Source organism: Aethalodelphis obliquidens, unplaced genomic scaffold (genome assembly GCF_003676395.1).
Source record: "Aethalodelphis obliquidens isolate GAN/ISIS:26980383/991018 unplaced genomic scaffold, ASM367639v1 scaffold7, whole genome shotgun sequence".
Taxonomy (NCBI): Eukaryota; Metazoa; Chordata; class Mammalia; order Artiodactyla; family Delphinidae; genus Aethalodelphis; species Aethalodelphis obliquidens.
In genome coordinates, this window is record NW_020837951.1 from 62245718 (window position 1) to 62264619 (window position 18902).

General features: G+C 38.0%; 1 protein-coding gene across 8 annotated transcripts in view; it reads right to left on the reverse strand.

Moving 5' to 3' along the window:
- MPDZ (multiple PDZ domain crumbs cell polarity complex component) overlaps positions 1 to 18902 on the reverse strand; it is a 166856-nt gene that overhangs the window by 49177 nt on the left and 98777 nt on the right. For all 8 annotated transcript variants that reach the window (XM_027105869.1, XM_027105867.1, XM_027105865.1 and 5 more), the window contains 4 exons: positions 17109 to 17393; positions 16736 to 16859; positions 8197 to 8395; positions 1924 to 2028 (listed from right to left, as the gene is read on the reverse strand). In XM_027105869.1, the coding sequence (XP_026961670.1) occupies positions 1924 to 2028; positions 8197 to 8395; positions 16736 to 16859; positions 17109 to 17393 (713 nt within the window). The remainder of the gene's footprint in view (positions 1 to 1923; positions 2029 to 8196; positions 8396 to 16735; positions 16860 to 17108; positions 17394 to 18902) is intronic.

Consider the following 18902-nt stretch of genomic DNA (forward strand, 5'->3'; position numbering starts at 1 on the left):
GATGATGAATATCCTGAGTCTTCTGATACAAAAACCCCATTCTCTTCAAATGATTCTCCAATCTCAAATCATTTCACTAACTCAGATATGTTCCTGTAAATGTGCTGATTATTCTTTATCCATCTTAGGCTGGGGTTTATGGGTCTTGGATCATGTGCTCCAAAGAGCAGAATGGACCGGTTCTGTTCCCCAGCACTCACTCAGCCAAGAATGAATTTTGCACTCATGTTTGCTATTGAATATCAACGAAATTTCTGTCAACTATAATAACTCTCTTTCATGTGCATTAAGGTGCCAGAAATTGGCACAAAGTCACACAGTGAAGGAGCAGAGGTGAGACTTGAATTGAGGCCATCTTATTACAAAACCTGAACTCTCAACCTCCATGCTATGCTGCACCATATTTTTATACTGGGCTTGTGCAATTCTTTTTTGGATCCAATGGTTAAGAACATGGAGCCTGACTGCATGCATCTAACCTTGACTCTGCCACTTATTAGCTATGAAACTTGGGCAAGTAACTTAACCTCTCCGGTGCAGATTCCTCCTGTGTAGGACAAAGACCATTTTGTTTTGAGCACCCTTACATTAATAGCAAATATACTTTTTCTGCAGGGAAGCAGCTAGTCACAGCATTGTACAATCCAGGCCCTTCTCCCTTCTGTGCTGTGAGGGAAGCACAGTGCTGAAAGTGGCTCTTTTGCTCCAATAGTAAATTTTTGAGTGCTTTTAAGGCCTCAGGACTTAGTAAGAATACCATGTTATCTTGGCATATTCTTTAATTAAGCCATCTGAAATGATATTTCAGAGGATACTGGAATTACTGATTTTACCACTTTAATAGGAAGTACCAGATAGCTGTAATCAATTCATGTCATTAACCCCGAGATGGAAATTCTAGACAGGAGTATGGCTGAGTTTTGTGCAGGGTGGAATGAATACTCCTTTTCCCATAAAATTCAAGAGGCCCTAAGGGCCATGACATTCTTTGCTTTTATTAAACACATAACACACCTTTCCTTCCCTGACACTTTTGGATAGCTGCAGCCATGTGCAATTTGTAAAGGAAAGAGCAATGTGATATCGTGATGCCTGCAAAGTCACTGGACACCAGGGTGCCCTGGGATGTTAGAAATTTTGTGAGCAAACCTCAGAATGTTTGCAAGGCCATTTTTCTCTACAGCATGCTTAAAGAGAAATCTGTTACTCAGTTGCTAATGCAACTGAAAAAAAACAGGCCCACAGCTGGAAGTGTAAAGTGGTTCATTCTTCCCGGAAAAGCAGTATGACATTATTTCTCTCCCTGTGCTGAACTCAGCATCATCATCAAAACCTAGTTTCTGCCTTTCCTAATGGGGGGTGGAGGGGACTACTTCTCCTGTATTATTTAAAGGTTCTTAATACACTGCATATCAAAAGTCTTTAAAAAGCCATATACACTATTTCCTAACATGCATATATACAAAGACATTCAGCTCAACGTTCTCCAAAACAGTAAAAACATAACTATTGAAAATGTTTCTGAATCTTTATGTACGTTAATAAAGAAATAAATACAATTTCTGAAAATGTTTGCTTATGAAAGAGGAAAAGTGATACAATACCATACAAATTGTAGGTTCCAGGGAGTTAATGAAATCATACTCATATCTGGGGTAAATTCCCAAAACTCAGTATGATGAAAGTGCTATATTGAGTGGTACAACTAAAGATGTTTTAATTTCTTGATTTGATTTTTCACAGTTTTTTCCAAATTTTCCACAATATATGATCACTCATTAAGTAATATGGGGGAAAGGGCTGAATATTTTTTAAAATCTTGAAAGACAGAAAAGGAATTCAGTCTTTTTCATTTCTACTACTCTCTGACTCTGGAGAGTCAAAACTCTTCTTTCTAACTTGCTGTATCATTCATTCACTTACCTGCCAGTGTAGGAAGAAAAAATATCCAGTGCCATTATTCCTCCAGATTGTTGTCCCAAACTTATTTTGAACTCTTCTAAATGATCTGCAGGCACATAAGTAATTCTGGAACAAGACACAATCCATGAAAGCAAAGGGAAGCAAAGTTTTGCCTGTTAGGGGAATCTTCCAAAATATAAAATAAAATTATATTGTCCCTTCACCTCTACTTTTTCACAGAACTCATTTAAATTGGCTTAACTCAGTAGAAAATCCAAACTTCAAAAGGATAAAGTATCCTATAGGCAAGAATAACAACAGAAATTAAAATTTTAAACACTGCTGATAAACTATGTGTTTACCAATAATTATATGGGGGAGGAAAATAGCATAATATCTATTTCCAGATGAGAACACTAACAGGAATTTTTTGAAATTAAAGAAATCTATAAATCCTTAGAAAAATAATTGTCAGTAATAACATTATTTTGTCCAAAGATTTTTGGGTTCCTTAGCAGAAACAAATGAGGTGAACTCTATTAAAACATTGGGTATACCAAATTACTTTACATTCTCCCATAATACACAATTAATTTTGGACATTAACAAGCATTATCAATAATCATATCCTAGCTTTATTAAATTATTAACTCTCAAGTCTGAAGTTAAACCATTATAAGTTTATGGAAAGACTCTGTTACTAATTTGTAGCAACTTCTTATATGTTCATTTTGGTTTCAGAGAAAAGCCTACTGTGTACACCTGAATGGTCTCTTACTAATTCAACAAGTGCTGGCTGAATGCCTATAATGTGGAAGGCACAGAGTAAGATGCTTATTACAGCTATAATGCTTAGAAACTGACATTTGAAAATTTAAGTTTACTGCTGTCCTATCAGGCTACACAACTGATTGACTTGTTTAAGTAGTCTGTTCCGAGATCCTCAAATTAATGAACAGTAAGGCAAGAGAAAGAATGCATTTGAAATCGGTTCAGCATATTTGTACAAAGACACAAAAGTATGCATCAACAATCAAAAAGACAATTTAAAAAGTCCTCACAAAAATCATGAAGACTATTAAACTGGCTAACCATAGCTTACCCATGAAGACAATAAGTATCAAAACCCTAGCACTGGGCTTCCCTGGCGGCACAGTGGTTGAGAGTCTGCCTGCCGATGCAGGGGACGCGGGTTCATGCCCGGTCCGGGAAGATCCCACATACCGCGGAGCGGCTGGGCCCGTGAGCCACGGCCGCTGAGCCTGCGCGTCCAGAGCCTGTGCTCTGCAACGGGAGAGGCCACAACAGTGAGAGGCCCGTGTACCGCAAAAACAAAAACAAACAAACAAAAAAACCCTAGCACTAAAGGGCAAAGAAAAAGGATTGTCTTCCATGTTATAATAAAATAAGAATTATACCAATGGCATAATTTATTGAGTGAGGAAGATATATAATTTCAGACATACTGGTGATTTCCATAAAAAGCATTCATTCTGTGAGGTCGCTTAGGTTTAGAGTCAGAGGACACAGTTCTGCTGCTTCTCCAGAGTGTTCTGGTAGGGTAAATCACCACCAGTGAATGTCCATATCCTCAATCACAAAAAGGATGTCACTTTTTATGAGACTACGGTAAGCCAAGAAGCACAATACAAACATAACACAGTGCTCTAACAGAGTGTCAGCCAGCGTGGCCACACCTGAGCATTCTGGCATAAGCCGTGGACCCTTACGACACTTTGTGACACTTTTACCTCAAGGATCAAACGGAAGTAAAAAACACAGTTTCAGTGGATTTAGGACTAGGCTGGGTGAGAGAGCTGCATTTTAATTCTGACGCTACTTTATTTATTCATCTATAAAACACCTTCTCTATAGTGTTACAAAAGTATACTGAATAGCAAATTTGCATTTATCCCTTCAAAAATAATGAGTCAAAAATGTTTAACACATTAGGTTGGGGAAGAAGACTGACTGCCTTTACACAAAGAAAAATAAAACCTGAAAAGCCTATTCAAGAAAACTGGTATTATTTCTGAAGGTTCAGTAAAGTTAAAACTCACCTAAATAATACCTTAAGAAAAAAAGCCAGGAAGAGGTGAGGAGAAGAAGCTAGAACACAACAGGCAAAATAAGAATAATCAGTTAAAAGTATTTAATTTTTTAATCGGTTTGAGAAGGAAAAGCTGTTTCTATCCCAAACACTGTTGAAAATGAATTCTCCTCTATATTTATTCAAAGGTGTTTACCCTTTACCAAGAGGTGGGGGAGGAAGAGCTTTACAAATATTTTTCTTATATTTTAGAGCAGTGAGAAAGAGGAAAGAAAGCAGTTTTCATAAATATTTAGCCCAACACAGACAGCAAGGCCATCAGAACAAGCATCCCACAATGCATTAGCCCATGCAGAACAATTATAATACATGCCTGGTCACACGGCCACACAAAACCTCCAGACACCAACCCAGAACACCACACTACATTATGAACTGCATAAACACACTGAAACTGCTTATTTGAGAGTTGTATTAAAAATTCTTAAAGGCAAACTAACCTTAGGTTACATGTGGAGTGGAAGAAAAAGAATAGCATTAGTGATGCTGAAATGTGACACAGCTATTAATCCAGAGGTTGCGTCTGCATATGCAGACAGTATCGCTCCCTGAAAAAAGAGCTGGAAAGCTTAGTAGTAGGAAAATGTGATTTTAAAATGAGTTCACAATCACCAGTACAATGTGAAAATGTAACCATCTCACAGCTCTGTTGGAAGTACGTTCTTACATAAAGGAGAAAAAAAAAAAGCCAAAATGTATATACACTGAATCTCTGTCTGGGTCTATCCCCACATCGGGATGTTACAAAAGCATGAAGAGGTTTCACAGACAAGTTGTAACACGCAGCCATAATGAGCTTTTCAATCACCATTACTCACACATAAAAGGGGGCTCGATCGTCAGCAGGTGCTGCAGAGAATCTAGAATGTGAAGCATACACCGCAGCATCTTTTTACAATGGTGTTAACAAATGTCAATGTCTTGTGCTGAATGTGAGATGCATGTATATGTAGTTAAAAGTGGGTCCTCCTGGTTGTTTTTTCCCCTTTCCACCTCCCTCCTATCTACACCTCCCCCAGAAAAGCATCTGCTCTTTACTGGTGTCTATAGCAGTGATTATTAACAAGCATAGAAAAATGTAACTGCAATCAATCTTTTATTCCTTGATCAGGAATTCATCCCACACTTTAGGTTAAGGCAGGTGAATTCTGATTCAGCTCGGTAATTATCTGGCAGATGTTACAAGCAGCTGCTGCTAAGCGCAAAACCCTGGCTATGATTACAGAAACATAAGCACTCCTGGCAAGGTGGAGTGCGAAGTGAGACAGGATGCATTCTGGTGAGGCTTCACATCTGGTTTTCCATAGAAAATAATGAAACCTGGAACTTACACTGGCTGTTCCTGAACTCTTGAAACTCAAATTATTTACCCAGGCACGCACGAACACGCATACACAAAGTTCCTAGTCATCTCTCGTAAGCGGCAAAAAAGAAGCCAGTGTGTTGTCTCAATAAGCAATGCTTTTCCTAAAACCAATCAGTTATATAACTGAACCAATTAGAGTCCCTTTTTTTAAGTCCCTGCAATACATTCCTCCACCACCAGCCCAGATTAAGCTAGCTTCCTAACAAGAAATCAAGAGGAAGGAAGAGACATGGATGGAGCCTAGATTAAAGCAATGACCACAACACTTAACTAGCACTTAACATTATGGTTCCATGCAGAGTAATGGAAGGACTAGACTTTCCATTTAGAAGGATTACCCACAGAGTTTTCAAGGTAATTTTACACCTTTTGCTTCATGAAGGCAAGTGACAGGGAGGAGAAATGGCCAAAAACACCATGCAAAATGCATGGAACACACTGCTCAGCCCTGGTCAATCTAAATGGCTATCTGTTTTACCACTTGACACAATTTTTCTAAAAAAGGACTCTACGATTCTCATTTCTTTTTATCATTTACCCAATGAGTCAAAACTATAGCCATCCTAATCACAGCTTTAATAGGATACCTGAGGAGAAATCCATGTAATTTGTGGGTGTGTTTGTGAGTGTGTGTATGCATGCATGCGAGCATGTGAGAAAGAGACTGACTGACTGACTGATTTCCAGAGGAGGGAAGGTTGTAGGATTTTTCTTATTTTCTCTTTTTAATGTAAGATACATTACATTTTGCTTCCTGGAATCCTAAATCAATTTTTTATGAAACTAGCTCTCTAGATACTCTTCACAGTCTTAATAAAGCTGCTGAATGCATAAGTGGGTAAATCCTGGTGCTAAATCAGAGGGTGGGAAAACAAACAACAAAACAAATCAAAACAACCCCCCCCAAAAAACCCCCCACAAAACAGGAAAGAAAAAAAGGCTTTGTAGCCTGAAAATGTACCTGACACCTTTTCTAGAGTTGACTAGGTACATGACTTACGCTAAATCAATGTCACAATGATCTTATTTTTGGGCCACTTTTTAAGATCTGCAGTACATTAGAACAGCGAGGGAAGGTTAAAACCAAGCACCGATTCTGGTGCTCAGTGCCAAAAAGTGGACAGGAGACCTGCATCAGGGCTCACGACATAAGACGTGCATTATCACACAATAAATCAAATGATCAGTTACGAGACCATCTGTATTTTATGGTACTTCAAAACTACATAAGCTAAAACCCCGGCAGTAAAGAGTCTCCATGTAGATCCTTATCATTCATCTTTGAAGCAAAATGAATGGACACTAGCCTGCAAGTGGTGAGGAAAGCACTTAACGTTTCTCTTTTTATTTACTGTAGAGGCACTGACATTTTTAATGATCTTCGCTTGTACTTGCGTGATTAATAAGATAATTATGGAACCGTCACATGATCTGATGATCTGTTTCATTATAAAATAAAAGTCAAAAAGGCAGGCAAAAATATGAAAGCCCGTGAGTGAAATTCTGCCCTAAAAATAAAACCTCCTTTTTATAAGACAGCAGAATGCACTCTAAACAGCATATATTTTTCTGCTTTTTATTGATAGAAAAATGAGAAACAGGTTGTAAATACAGTTTTCCTACCTAAGCTCTACTGATATGTATTTTGCAGAAGAATAATACAGAATTCAGTCAGTTAGATAATATTAATACAAAAAAAGTCTCCCATACTAGTATTCATCATATCAACTTAAAGTAAACAATCTCTCCCTGAACTCTTATTTTACTATTTTATCCCTTATATGCAAATATTCAATTACTAATGCTAGAGAAAAAAAGGAACGCTTTTACACTGCTGAGGTGTGACAATAAAGTTATTAACTGATTTTTATGCTGGCTCAAGAAACATCTAGTGACTTAAAAAACAAACCACATATATGACATGCTTTTAGTACATTATGAGATGATGAGAAACTTAAACACTTCCTGACAAAATAGCCTATATGACATACCATCAGACCATATCAACATTTTGGTGAATTCTCTTATGTCATGAGGCAGTTCAACAAAGGATAAATTATGGGTCAGACTGACACTGTTCTGTACAATCTTAACCGTGCTTGGCCCTTACAGAACTGGCTGACTTGGAGGATTCAGACAGATCATTAGGTAGTACACAATCTGCTCTACTGAGGCCAATCCAAACTTCTTTGTAAGTTCCTAAGAGTGGACTGTCCTGCTCTATTAAGAGATTTCGTATCTCTCACATCTAAGATTTTTGCAGAAATCACTGGAGAATTAAAAATAGAAGGCAACATCGTTTTGAAGTATAGCTGTCCCTAGGTACCTGCAGGGGACTGGTTCCAGGGGCCGCCATGGATACCGAACTCCACGGATGCTCAAGTCCCTGACATATAAAATGGCAGAGTACAGCTGGCCCTCTATACCCATGGTTCAGTCAACCTCAGATGGAAATTTTGATCCAAGGTGGTTGCCCCTGAGGATGTGAAACCCAGAGAGAGCCGACTGTGTATTTACTGACAAAGATCTGGGTATATTTGGACCTGTGCAGTTCAAACCTGTGTTGTTCAAGGGTCAACTGTATTTCAGTATTGTTAGTATTAAGAAGTTATTGATTGTAGATATAGTGTCCTAAAGACTACAATCAATACAATCAGTAACTCCTCAGGAATAGTCAAATTCTTCAGTGATTTATATTAAATAAATATATAATAATTTTTGTATATCAAACAAAAGTATGTACTGAGAAAAAAATTCTGATTAATGAATTGAAATTCCTGAATTTCCCAAGCCAAAATAGGATCCAAATGATACTTACTTTATGTCTGGCCCAATGAGAGAATGCCTTCTCAACATGGCTCGTGCTTGGGTATTGGTTAAACTGATAGTAGACTCTTCATTAATAGACAAGATGCAGTCCCCAACAGCAATCCGACCATCTCGACTAATGGCACCTCCATGAATAATGCTTCGAACAATCATCCCCAAGCCATCTTTATTAGCACTTACTGTCATTCCTATGGTAAAGGAGGGATACACATTAAATGCATGACTTTCATGGTCTCCCAAGGCAACAGAAACAAAAGCAAAAATAAACAAATAGGACCTAATCAAATTTATAAGCTTTTGCAAAGCAAAGGAAACCATAAACAAAACTAAAAGTCAACCTACGGACTGGGAGAAAATATTTACAAATGATGCGATCGACAAGGGCTTAATTTCCAAAATATACAAACAGCTCATATAACTCAATAACAAAAAACAAACCACCCCATCAAAAAATGGGCAGAAGACCTAAACAGACATTTCTCCAAAGAAGACATACAGATGGCCAAGAGGCACATGAAAAGATGCTCATCAACATCACTAATTATTAAAGAAATGAAAATCAAAACTACAATGAGGTACCACTTCACACCGGTCACAGAATGGCCATCACTAAAAAGTCTACAGATAACAAATGCTGGAAAGGGTGTGGAGAAAATGAAACCCTCCTACACTGATGGTGGGAATGTAAATTGGTGCAGCCACTATGGAAAACAGTATGGAGGTTCCTCAAAAAGCAAAAACAGAATTGCCATATGATCCAGCAATCCCACTCCTGGGCATATATACGGAAAAAAAACTATAATTCAAAAAGATACATACACCCCATTTACAATACAGAACGGCACCATTTACAATAGCCAAGACATGAAAACAACCTAAATATCCATTGACAGATGAATGGACAAAGATGTGGTGTAAACACACACACACACACACACACACACACACACACACACACGCACAATGGAATATTACTCACACATAAAAAAGAACAAAATAATGCCATTTGCAGCAACATGGGTGGACCTAGAGACTATCATACTAAGCGAAGTAAGTCAGACAGAGAAAGACAAATATACCATATGATATCACTTACATGTGGAGTCTAAAATATGACATAAACTTATTTATAAAACAGAAACAGACTCACAGGGAGAACAGACTTGTGGTTGCCAAGGGAGAGGCGGAGTAGGGGAGGGATGGATTGGGAGTTTGGGATTAGCAAATGTAACCTATTATATATATGTATAACTGAATCACTTTGCTGCACACCAGAAAGTAACAGCATTGTAATCAACTATACTTCAATAAAATAAAATTTTTTTAAAAAAGCACGACATTCGGGGCTTCCCTGGTGGCACAGTGGTTGAGAGTCCGCCTGCCAGTGTAGGGGACACGGGCTCATGCCCTGGTCCAGGAAGATCCCACATGCTGTGGAGCAGCTAGGCCCGTGAGCCATGGCCGCTGAGCCTGCACGTCTGGAGCCTGTGCTCCGCAACGGGAGAGGCCACAACAGTGAGAGGCCCGTGTACCACAAAAAAAAAAAATAAATAAAAAACTGCTAAAGCATGACTTACAAATTCATTTTAATTGAATTTAGTAATCCCTATGGATTCACAGATAAAAGAATAGGAGTAACTTTTTCAGCAGTAAAAAAAACAATCAAAAGGAAAGCATCAGTTTCTAACAAAAATATTTTTTAAGTAAATTTAGAAATGTTTGTGAAATTATACCTAAAGACACTCCATGTTAAATACATTAGACATGAAACAGGGTCTACACTGTGGAGTGAATGTAGCTTAGGCTACGTGATGTGTCGCCACTTACATAGAAAGCTCTCTCAGGGAGAACATTTTAACAGTATCAAATCAATTTTATAATAATAGTTCATCTCTTACATATATGAAAGAATAAAGAGCAGGACTATAAATGGAAAATTAGTTCTCTAAGAAACTCTCTGATATTACCTTATTTCTAGATCATTTGTTCATTTGGTATATATTTACTATATGTTTACTATGTGCTAAGTACTATACTGGTAGCTTGATATAAAAAAGCATAACAATTCCTAACATCAAGAAGCTTGTATTCAAGTCTTAACCGCAGTGCCTATCACAGTGCCTGAACATACAGTAGTCAGTTGAATTAAACTGATGTAAACATTAATCTATTACCACTTTATTTCTAAATGTGAACTTCAATGAGCTCCAGATTTGGATATTTGATTGCCCTCTTGACATGGTCCCTGAATGATTCATAGGAAATACAAGCCTAGTAAGTATAAAATTGAACTCCCTAGTCTCCATCTCCCCTTATTTCTCCATTTGTCCTCCCCTTTTTGGTAATGGTACCACCATACTACTCTCCATTACTCAAAGCAGAAATGTTGGAGTTGTTCTGGATTCCTACCTCTCTCTCACTACCTATATTTAATCCATCACCAAGTTCCACCATTTCTATCCCCAAAACTTATCTTGAATTCATTCACCTTTCTCCACACCCACACTAAACCTAGACCAAGCCAGCACTTCTCCTGCCTCATTTTTTGAACGAGCCTCATAACTGGGCTCCTGGCTTCCAAAGTTGTCCCTGCCAATGCATTCTTCTCATAGCAGACAGAGCAACCATTCAAAAAAGACAAACCACATCACATCACTCCCTTTGCTAACAATCCTTTAACAGTTTCCTATTGTTCAAATATACAACATACCTACATGGCCCTGTCTATATGGAATTCCTGGCCTGGCCCTCCCGACATGCACCCTTCTTTGGGCTATGCCCTCCTTGCCCCACGGCCCCACCGTGTTCCAGCAACATGGCCTTCTTTCAGAAATATACCTAGTCCCCCTTTTCAGAGTCTTTGCCTGACACCCCCTTTCTTCAGCTCTTGCACAGCTAACAACTTCTCATTCTTCAATATCAATTCCTCAGAAAAATATTCTCAACAAACCCATCTGAATTAATGCTCCATTCTCCCCCTACCCTCACTCTATTCCTTCAAAAATATAAGACCTATTGAAATTGAAAACTTTACATAAAATAATATAAATTCACTTAAAACCAAGTACTAAAAGTTCCTTCCAAAACAAGATTATATAATTAAACAATATAAGGAGAGCTATAACTCTCTTATTAAAACATTGAGAGAAGTCAATAATCCGTTTTTAGTTTTTTATAATATTTTTAAAAGAAAGAAATTCTCTCTGAATATTAACTTTAACTATACCAAATTAGACATGATATTTCAAATATTTTTTAAAGAATGATCCTGACTACCATGTGTTTCCAACCTCATATTTCATGCCTGGATTTGGGCCATCCAGGCTCCTAGTTACCATTTTCTGATAGGAATGAACCACTAATCAAATGTAGTTAAAAGATTCTGTTGAGATTCATACAAACTATTTTTAAGTGCACTGTTATTAAGGAGCTTACATAAACCAAAAAACAAGTCTAGACGCTGCTTCATCCAAGGGGGGTTTCATACAAGCAAAGAGGCTGGCTCTGAAACGTTTCCATAGGTACGCTGGTTTGCTCTGATGCTGCCATCTTTCCCACCAAGACCCACCAGACAACTATACTACAGCAAAATCAAAATGTATGACTACAAAACACAACTTAACTCAGTGGCCCATCCTGGGAATCTAACCCATCATCTTGTTCTCATTGGCACCATGCATTCTGCCATAAAGCAAGCCACAGACATGCAACAAGTCTTCACGAGCTATGGTCAACATGACCTCTAAATTAATTCTTAACAGCATATTTAACTCATGACTCTACCAGTTATTAAGGCTGTCAGGTCATGTCAACCACATGAACAAAGAGGTTGACATCAGTTAGCTCAGCTTGTACTTTCCTTTTACCAAATGATCATTTTCGGGCTTCAATAACTTCGAGGTAATATCCACTGACTAGATTTTGGTTGTAACTCATAAGATCTCTCAATCTTTTCCTAAAAGAGGTATAGTAGCATAGCCCAAACCATGTACTGTAGAACCGAAAAACTGGTTCCAAATTTGAGTTGCAGCACTTCTAATCAGTGTGGCTTTGGGCAACTCACTTAACCTCACAATGACCTGCATTTTACTCACCTGTAATATGGGGATAATGTCCACTTTCAGGGTTGTTTAAAGAATTTTTTGAGAAAAGCACATGTAGTGTTCCTTTCAAAGTGCTCAGTAAAGTACAAAAGAAAACTCACAGAATATATTTAAAAGACATCTCCAATCCAAAGCTACATTGCTTTCTAATGTCTTAATGCAAATCGTAATTCAGCTTCAAAATGAAGCTTGTTATTACAGCAATGCCACTGCAGCTCTGAGCGACTCAAGGACTCACGTGCCTTGTATGGTTTGTGAAAACCAGAGACAGACTCAGGTTTGAGTCCTGGTTCCAGAGAAATTCCTGAGTCTATGTTTCTGTACCTCATCAGCGAAGAAAAGGTAACACCCTCCTTTCCTTCTTACTTTTTTACCTTCAAGACCTAGTACAACATAATTATCCAAGGTACCACAGACTTATCAAAAATAACCACAATTACATTTTTCAAAGGTCACTACATGCATATGTACATAACTGTGTATATCTGCACATAACATCCCCCCCACTAAACTTAACAAAGTTTAAAAAACCCAGGTTATTCTTAAAATCACAGCAAATGGATGATGACAGCTTTTAGAGAAGCCTATCATTTATTAATAATTTCTTCTGATTATAACTAGGAAAGAAACAAATTACCCAGAAAGTGAAAACTGAAAACAACTTCACATAAAGAAGAGACCTATTCTATGAAAATGTGTTCAGTGATAGACCCTTTCATGACACACTCCTACCAGCACAAAGCCAGTCTCAATTAGATATTCTAAAATGCTACCACACTTTTTGTTACTTCAAGTTGTAAAGGCAACACCTTCCTACATTAAAAGCTTAAATGAATGCTTTAATTAAATTGTTTTAATGTTCTACTGAGATTTTAAAAATAGGCCTTTTTCATTATCCTTTACATCTAGTTACTGTGGGCATCGTAGAATATTGAAATCTCCTGTCAAATGAGATAAGAGAGAAATATTCTCGCTTTGGCATACAGAATTTGCACTCCAAGATGCCAGAGGAACTCCACTGGGTCCCAGGAAATCAAACAGCTAAGGACAAAGCCCTATAAGCATTTTGGGCATGTACATTATTCAAATAATGGAAACTAAGCAGAAAAGTAAAACTAAAAGATATATATGTTAACACTTTTATATTACAGTTTGGTTGGTAAACTAATGGTGTTATAATTTCACACAAGTAAGTGGTTTAGTCTCACAAAGCAAATTAAAGAGTTCTTTTATATTTTAATGTTAAAATCAAACTATTGAGGTATAAATGGATTCCTGGATATGAAAGCAAGGACACTTCACCTTCTACTCTTTTTTTTTTTTTTCCCCAAAATCCTAATCATTTTGGTATATTTTTTAAAATCAAAACTCAACGGCTAAAGTAGGAGCAACTAAGTTTCCAACGACAGGTGAGTGGATAAATGAAATTTGGTGTAAACACACACACACAGGAATATTATTCAGCCTTTTATTAATAAGGAAGGAAATTCTGACATGTTACAGCATGGATGAACCTTGAAGACATTACGAAATAGGCCAGTCACAAAGGGACAAACACCATACGATTCCATTTACATAAGGTACCCAGAGTAGTCAAAATTTACAGACAGAGAGGAGAATGGGGAGGATGCCAGGAGATAGGGGAGAGGAGGGAATGGGGAGTTAGTGATTAATGGGTACAGTTTCACTCAGGGAAGATGAAGTTCTGGAGATGGATGGTGGTGATGGTTGCACAACAATGTGATGTACTTAATGCCACAGAAATATACATTTAAAAATGGTTAAAGTGATCAGTTGCATGTTATGTATCTTGTACTACACTAAAAAAGGATATATCCCGATGTCATAACAGAAAAAACAAAAAACTCCATATGACTGTCTCAACAGATGAAAGAAAAGATTTCACCAAATTCAACATTCTCTCAGCAAACTAAGAACTGGTGAGCGATCCACAGGGTCAGACTGTAAAATACGATGTACTCCAACCCCAGCTCTTACAGCAGCCTCCCAGCTGCTTCTGATCTAATTCATCCACCTGTGCCAGAATGATCGTAAAACACACATCTGGTCACGTCACCCCTCTGCCCTCAGCTCCCACTGGCCACTGGCGCTTAAGGCAGGGGGTGTCCTGAGGGAGGTCCTGTGTCCTGCATACGAAGAACTCGCCTGGCAGCTGTCTCCCACCTACCATTCCTTCAGCTTCAACTCTTCCTTTGCCCGCCATTATGCCACACTTCACCCACACCAAACAAACTTCAGTGATGTTTCACAGTTCTCTGCCTTGGCTCTTCCAACTTTCCCAATGCCTCAACGAGGTGGTAGAAATCTCCTTTTTCAAGGACTAAATCAAACATCTACTCTTCTCTGAAACCTTTCTAGAAACTCCTCCACACTCAGAGAGCAGGGATCAACTCTTCCTTCATTTAAGGCTTCAATGTTCTCTGCATGAGGGTCTCTCACAGCAGGTATGATATTTTAATGCACTGAGGATTTTAGAAGTCAGTTTGTCTACTCTCCTAACCTCATATTCCTTGAGGAAAATGATTATATAATGGTGTCTATGCACAGTAGTCAGAATACAGAAAATAATTAATGTTTGAGAGTTGAGTAAATAAATATACTAGAATAGGATCTCTCATATGGGCTCTGCAAAATTTCTGTCTAATGAGTTAATAAAAAAAAAAGGCCAATGACATGTGAGAAATGCTGCATCCTGTAACCTTTCTTAGAGATCCACAGTGCACATGTGACTATCAAAGCTACTGAGTGGTGAAAACAGAAACACCTGTCTCCTTAAGTTTATCACATTCCAAACTTTGAAACTTGGAACCCATTTAATAACTCCTATTAACAGCCTACAAAACTAGTATTGTAAGCAACATGCTTTCAGAAACACTGCATTAGCAGATGAGATATTTTTGACATGTTTAGTTATCTATAGTACATATCCCATAATTAATGAATTAGAGAAAGTTCTGTAGCTTAAGTTATATATTATTCTATTAAATGTAATATATAAGAAATAGTAAAGCTAATTAAGTAGAAATTCTCTGCTATAAGTCTCCATGTAGCTGCTGTTGGTAGCGCCCAGCTGCCAGCAAATGGAACAAAATCTAGAAGGAGGCAGAGACCGGAATCCCAGTCACCAGCTAAGCACTGCTGGGCTTCTCTGCCAAGTCCAGAATTTAACAAGGAAACTAAACCCCACCACAGACACCAATGTGAAGGGTGCTGGCTGGCTACATCCTAGAAGGAGGAAAAAGCTCTCTGAAGCACAGCTAACCAGAGAGTCTTCAGCTGTAATCAGACCTCCAGGGAAGCTGATTTATGGCCCTACTGATCGGCACCGAGCCCTAAAGACAGAGCTGAGCCATGTCACTGCTTAACTCAAAAGAACAAATGTGATCTACCTGGATATAATTTTAGCTACTGTAATTAGGATTTTATTTCTACAGCGGATCTTCTTTGCCCAATTCAGGCGATTTGGGATTATTAACCAGCCACAACCCTGTATAGGTAAAAGAGGACACAAAAATCCCGCCACCTGGGAAGGACTATTGAACAACTGCACTTACATTTTGGTGGCTGCGCACCTCCTGTCTTTCTAGTCTTTATTTCAGCAAATGAAAGAAATTAAATACAAACTGACTTATGCATAACTGGTAGCATTCAAAGAAACTAATAATTTCCTTTTCCAAAGAATTTAGAATTCCAAATCTCTGACTTTTCATTTTCTAAGGATGCCTTTTCTGATTTGCTGTATCATACATAAACGCTTCGTATATCTTTTACTTGAATGGAAATGAGGCTCAGGAATACTTGTAAATAACTAGGAGAGTGAGGGTTATAAGCTAGTCTGAATTAAACAACCTGTTAACCATTTCAGATAAAAATAATAAGTACATAAAAAGAATAACCAAAAAAACTAAGGGAGGGATCTCCCTAGTGGCGCAGTGGTTAGGAATCTGCCTGCCAATGCAGGGGACACGACTTTCAGCCCTGGGCCAGGAAGATTCCACATGGCTTGGAGCAACTAGGCCCGTGCACCACAACTAATGAGCCTGTGCTCTAGAGTCCGCGAGTCACAACTACTGAGCCCACGTGCCACAACTACTGAAGCCCGTGCACCTAGAGCCCGTGCTCCGGAACGAGAGGAGCCACCACAATGAGAAGCCCGTGCACCGCAACGAAGAGTAGCCCACGCTCGCTGCAACTAGAAAAATCCCGCGCACAGCAACGAAGACCCAACACAGCCAAAAATAAATAAATAAATGAAAATTTTTTAAATGCTTAAAAAAAAACCTACGAGAAATTTTACAACATCTATTATCTTATCTATACTCAAAAACATTGAAACTATGTTCAATATTTCCTCTTGGCCAGGGGTCTGGGAGGAAAGGTGTATGTGGAAAATAAGAAACTTACCCAGGCTAGAATTGCCTTTTGCTATTGTAATAGTCCTCTCGAAAGATTCTTTGGATATAGTTTGGAGCATGACACACTCAGCAGCAGAGGCCAGGGACCCCTGTTGAATTAAGAACTTGGAGCCCTGTCAGAAAATAAAAATAAGTCATGTGGAAAGGAAAACTAGACTTTGGAGCGTGATTTCAACATCACCCATGTTCTCTAACTGGTTATGCTTTATTCAGCAAGAACCTACAAACAAAACAAGTTCATAGGTTGTCTTCTGAAAATCTCAGTATCAGGAAAGCGCTGGCTCCAGATGAGCCAGAATAATGTAACCCCTCACTGTCCCCAACCTCATCATCATACACAAACCGTCTCTTGAGAATGTCACCTTTCCAGCTGAATCAGTCAGCACAGGAGAACTCAGTTCTGCACTTGATATAACTTCATTTGGTCGGTGAGGTTCAGTCCACACTCTTGTGTTGTCACATCCGTATTGCTGTTCAATAGCATTGGCAGGTGTATAATCATTTATGGTAAAGCCAGAAGCAGTCCCCATGCTCAAGTCCACTGAAGGCGGACTCTCATCCCGTCTTTGCAGGAGATTCTGGGCATATAGCTCCTCCAAGGACATATGCAAGTCAAGTACTGGATCTGAGGAATTTTCAGTAACATCCTGATGATTAAAGAACAAAAAATAAAAATTATGGCCAGAACTGCATCAATGCATTTCGTAAGATCTTAATGAACAACTATTTAGTGAAAAACAAACACAACATAATTTTTAATTACTCAAGAAGTATCAGCAAACATACATTCTTTGCTTAGTTGATAGTCCAAACACGTTTATTTTTATAAATGATTCTGAATACATTTCCTGCAAATCATACATCTCATACTGAGTCATATTAGTACAATATATTAGTACTTAAGATCATTAAGACGTAATATTCTGTTCTACTAATAAAATTACTCAGAGTTCAATACATATAGGAAAAGTATATATTTCTAAATCTCATTTAGAAAGTATCTCATATCCAATCTGTCTGAAAGTTTCTATTCATTATAAAATTCAAAGATAAACAGTATGACATTAATTGATTTCAATTTATAAGAACCTCCAAGAAAAACGCTGTTTGGATAGGGATTTGTAGGTATTTATGTAGTTGAAAAGGAAGTCATACAATTCATACTTTTATAGGGAAATTTTTCTCAAATATTATGCAAGTTGTAGCAGAAGGAATAGTACTAAGAAATGGTGTCATAAGATGTAGGTTCTAATCCAGACTCTCTTATTAACAATCTATATATTACAGAACCTCTCTTGGCTTTATGTTACATAATTTCTAAAATTCCCTGAAACTCTAAAATTCTACAGATCTACATAAATACATGTATCTACTTACAACCCATATACTGCATCACTTATGTGCTTTGGACAAGCAGTGCTCCTCCATGAACTGCTGTTGAATAAGTGTATTAATTGTTCCTTCAATCCTTTTACTGACATTTTTAAAGTATAAAATTAGGGTATGAATACATTATCCTCAAAAAAGATTCAGGCCATACAGAGGTATATTATGTATGCATACAGGGTATAGTATGCAAGTCTTCCCTTATGGCTCATTCATCCAGTCCTTTCCTCAGTAGAAATAAGGGGCTGGCATCTGTTGGGTGTTTATTCATCAAATTTTTTATGTATCTGTCTAACACATATGTACAAGCACAGATGCACACATTCACATGCACATATACATGTTCATTTTAAAAATCTAAACTAAACTATATACTAAGTAGTACATTTCTACTTGCTTTTCTGAAGTATCTTTAATATCTTAACATGAGAGATTTCCTTGTCAGTAAATATGTTGTCATTGACATATTCTGAATATAAAGTCATTGTGATATATACTGTTAAGTATTTTCCAAGCTTGTTTGTCTCTTGTCTTTTTTTTAAAATAAGTTTATTTATTTATTTATGTTTGGCTGCGTTGGGTCTTTGTTGCTGCGCATGGGCTTTTTTATAGTTGCAGTGAGCAGGGGCTACTCTTTGTTGCGATGCACAGGCTTCTCATTGCGGTGGCATCTCTCGTTGCGGAGCACAGGCTCTAGGTGTGCAGGCTTCAGTAGTTGTGGTACGTGGGCTCAGTAGCTGTGGCTCGTGGGCTCTAGAGCGCAGGCTCAG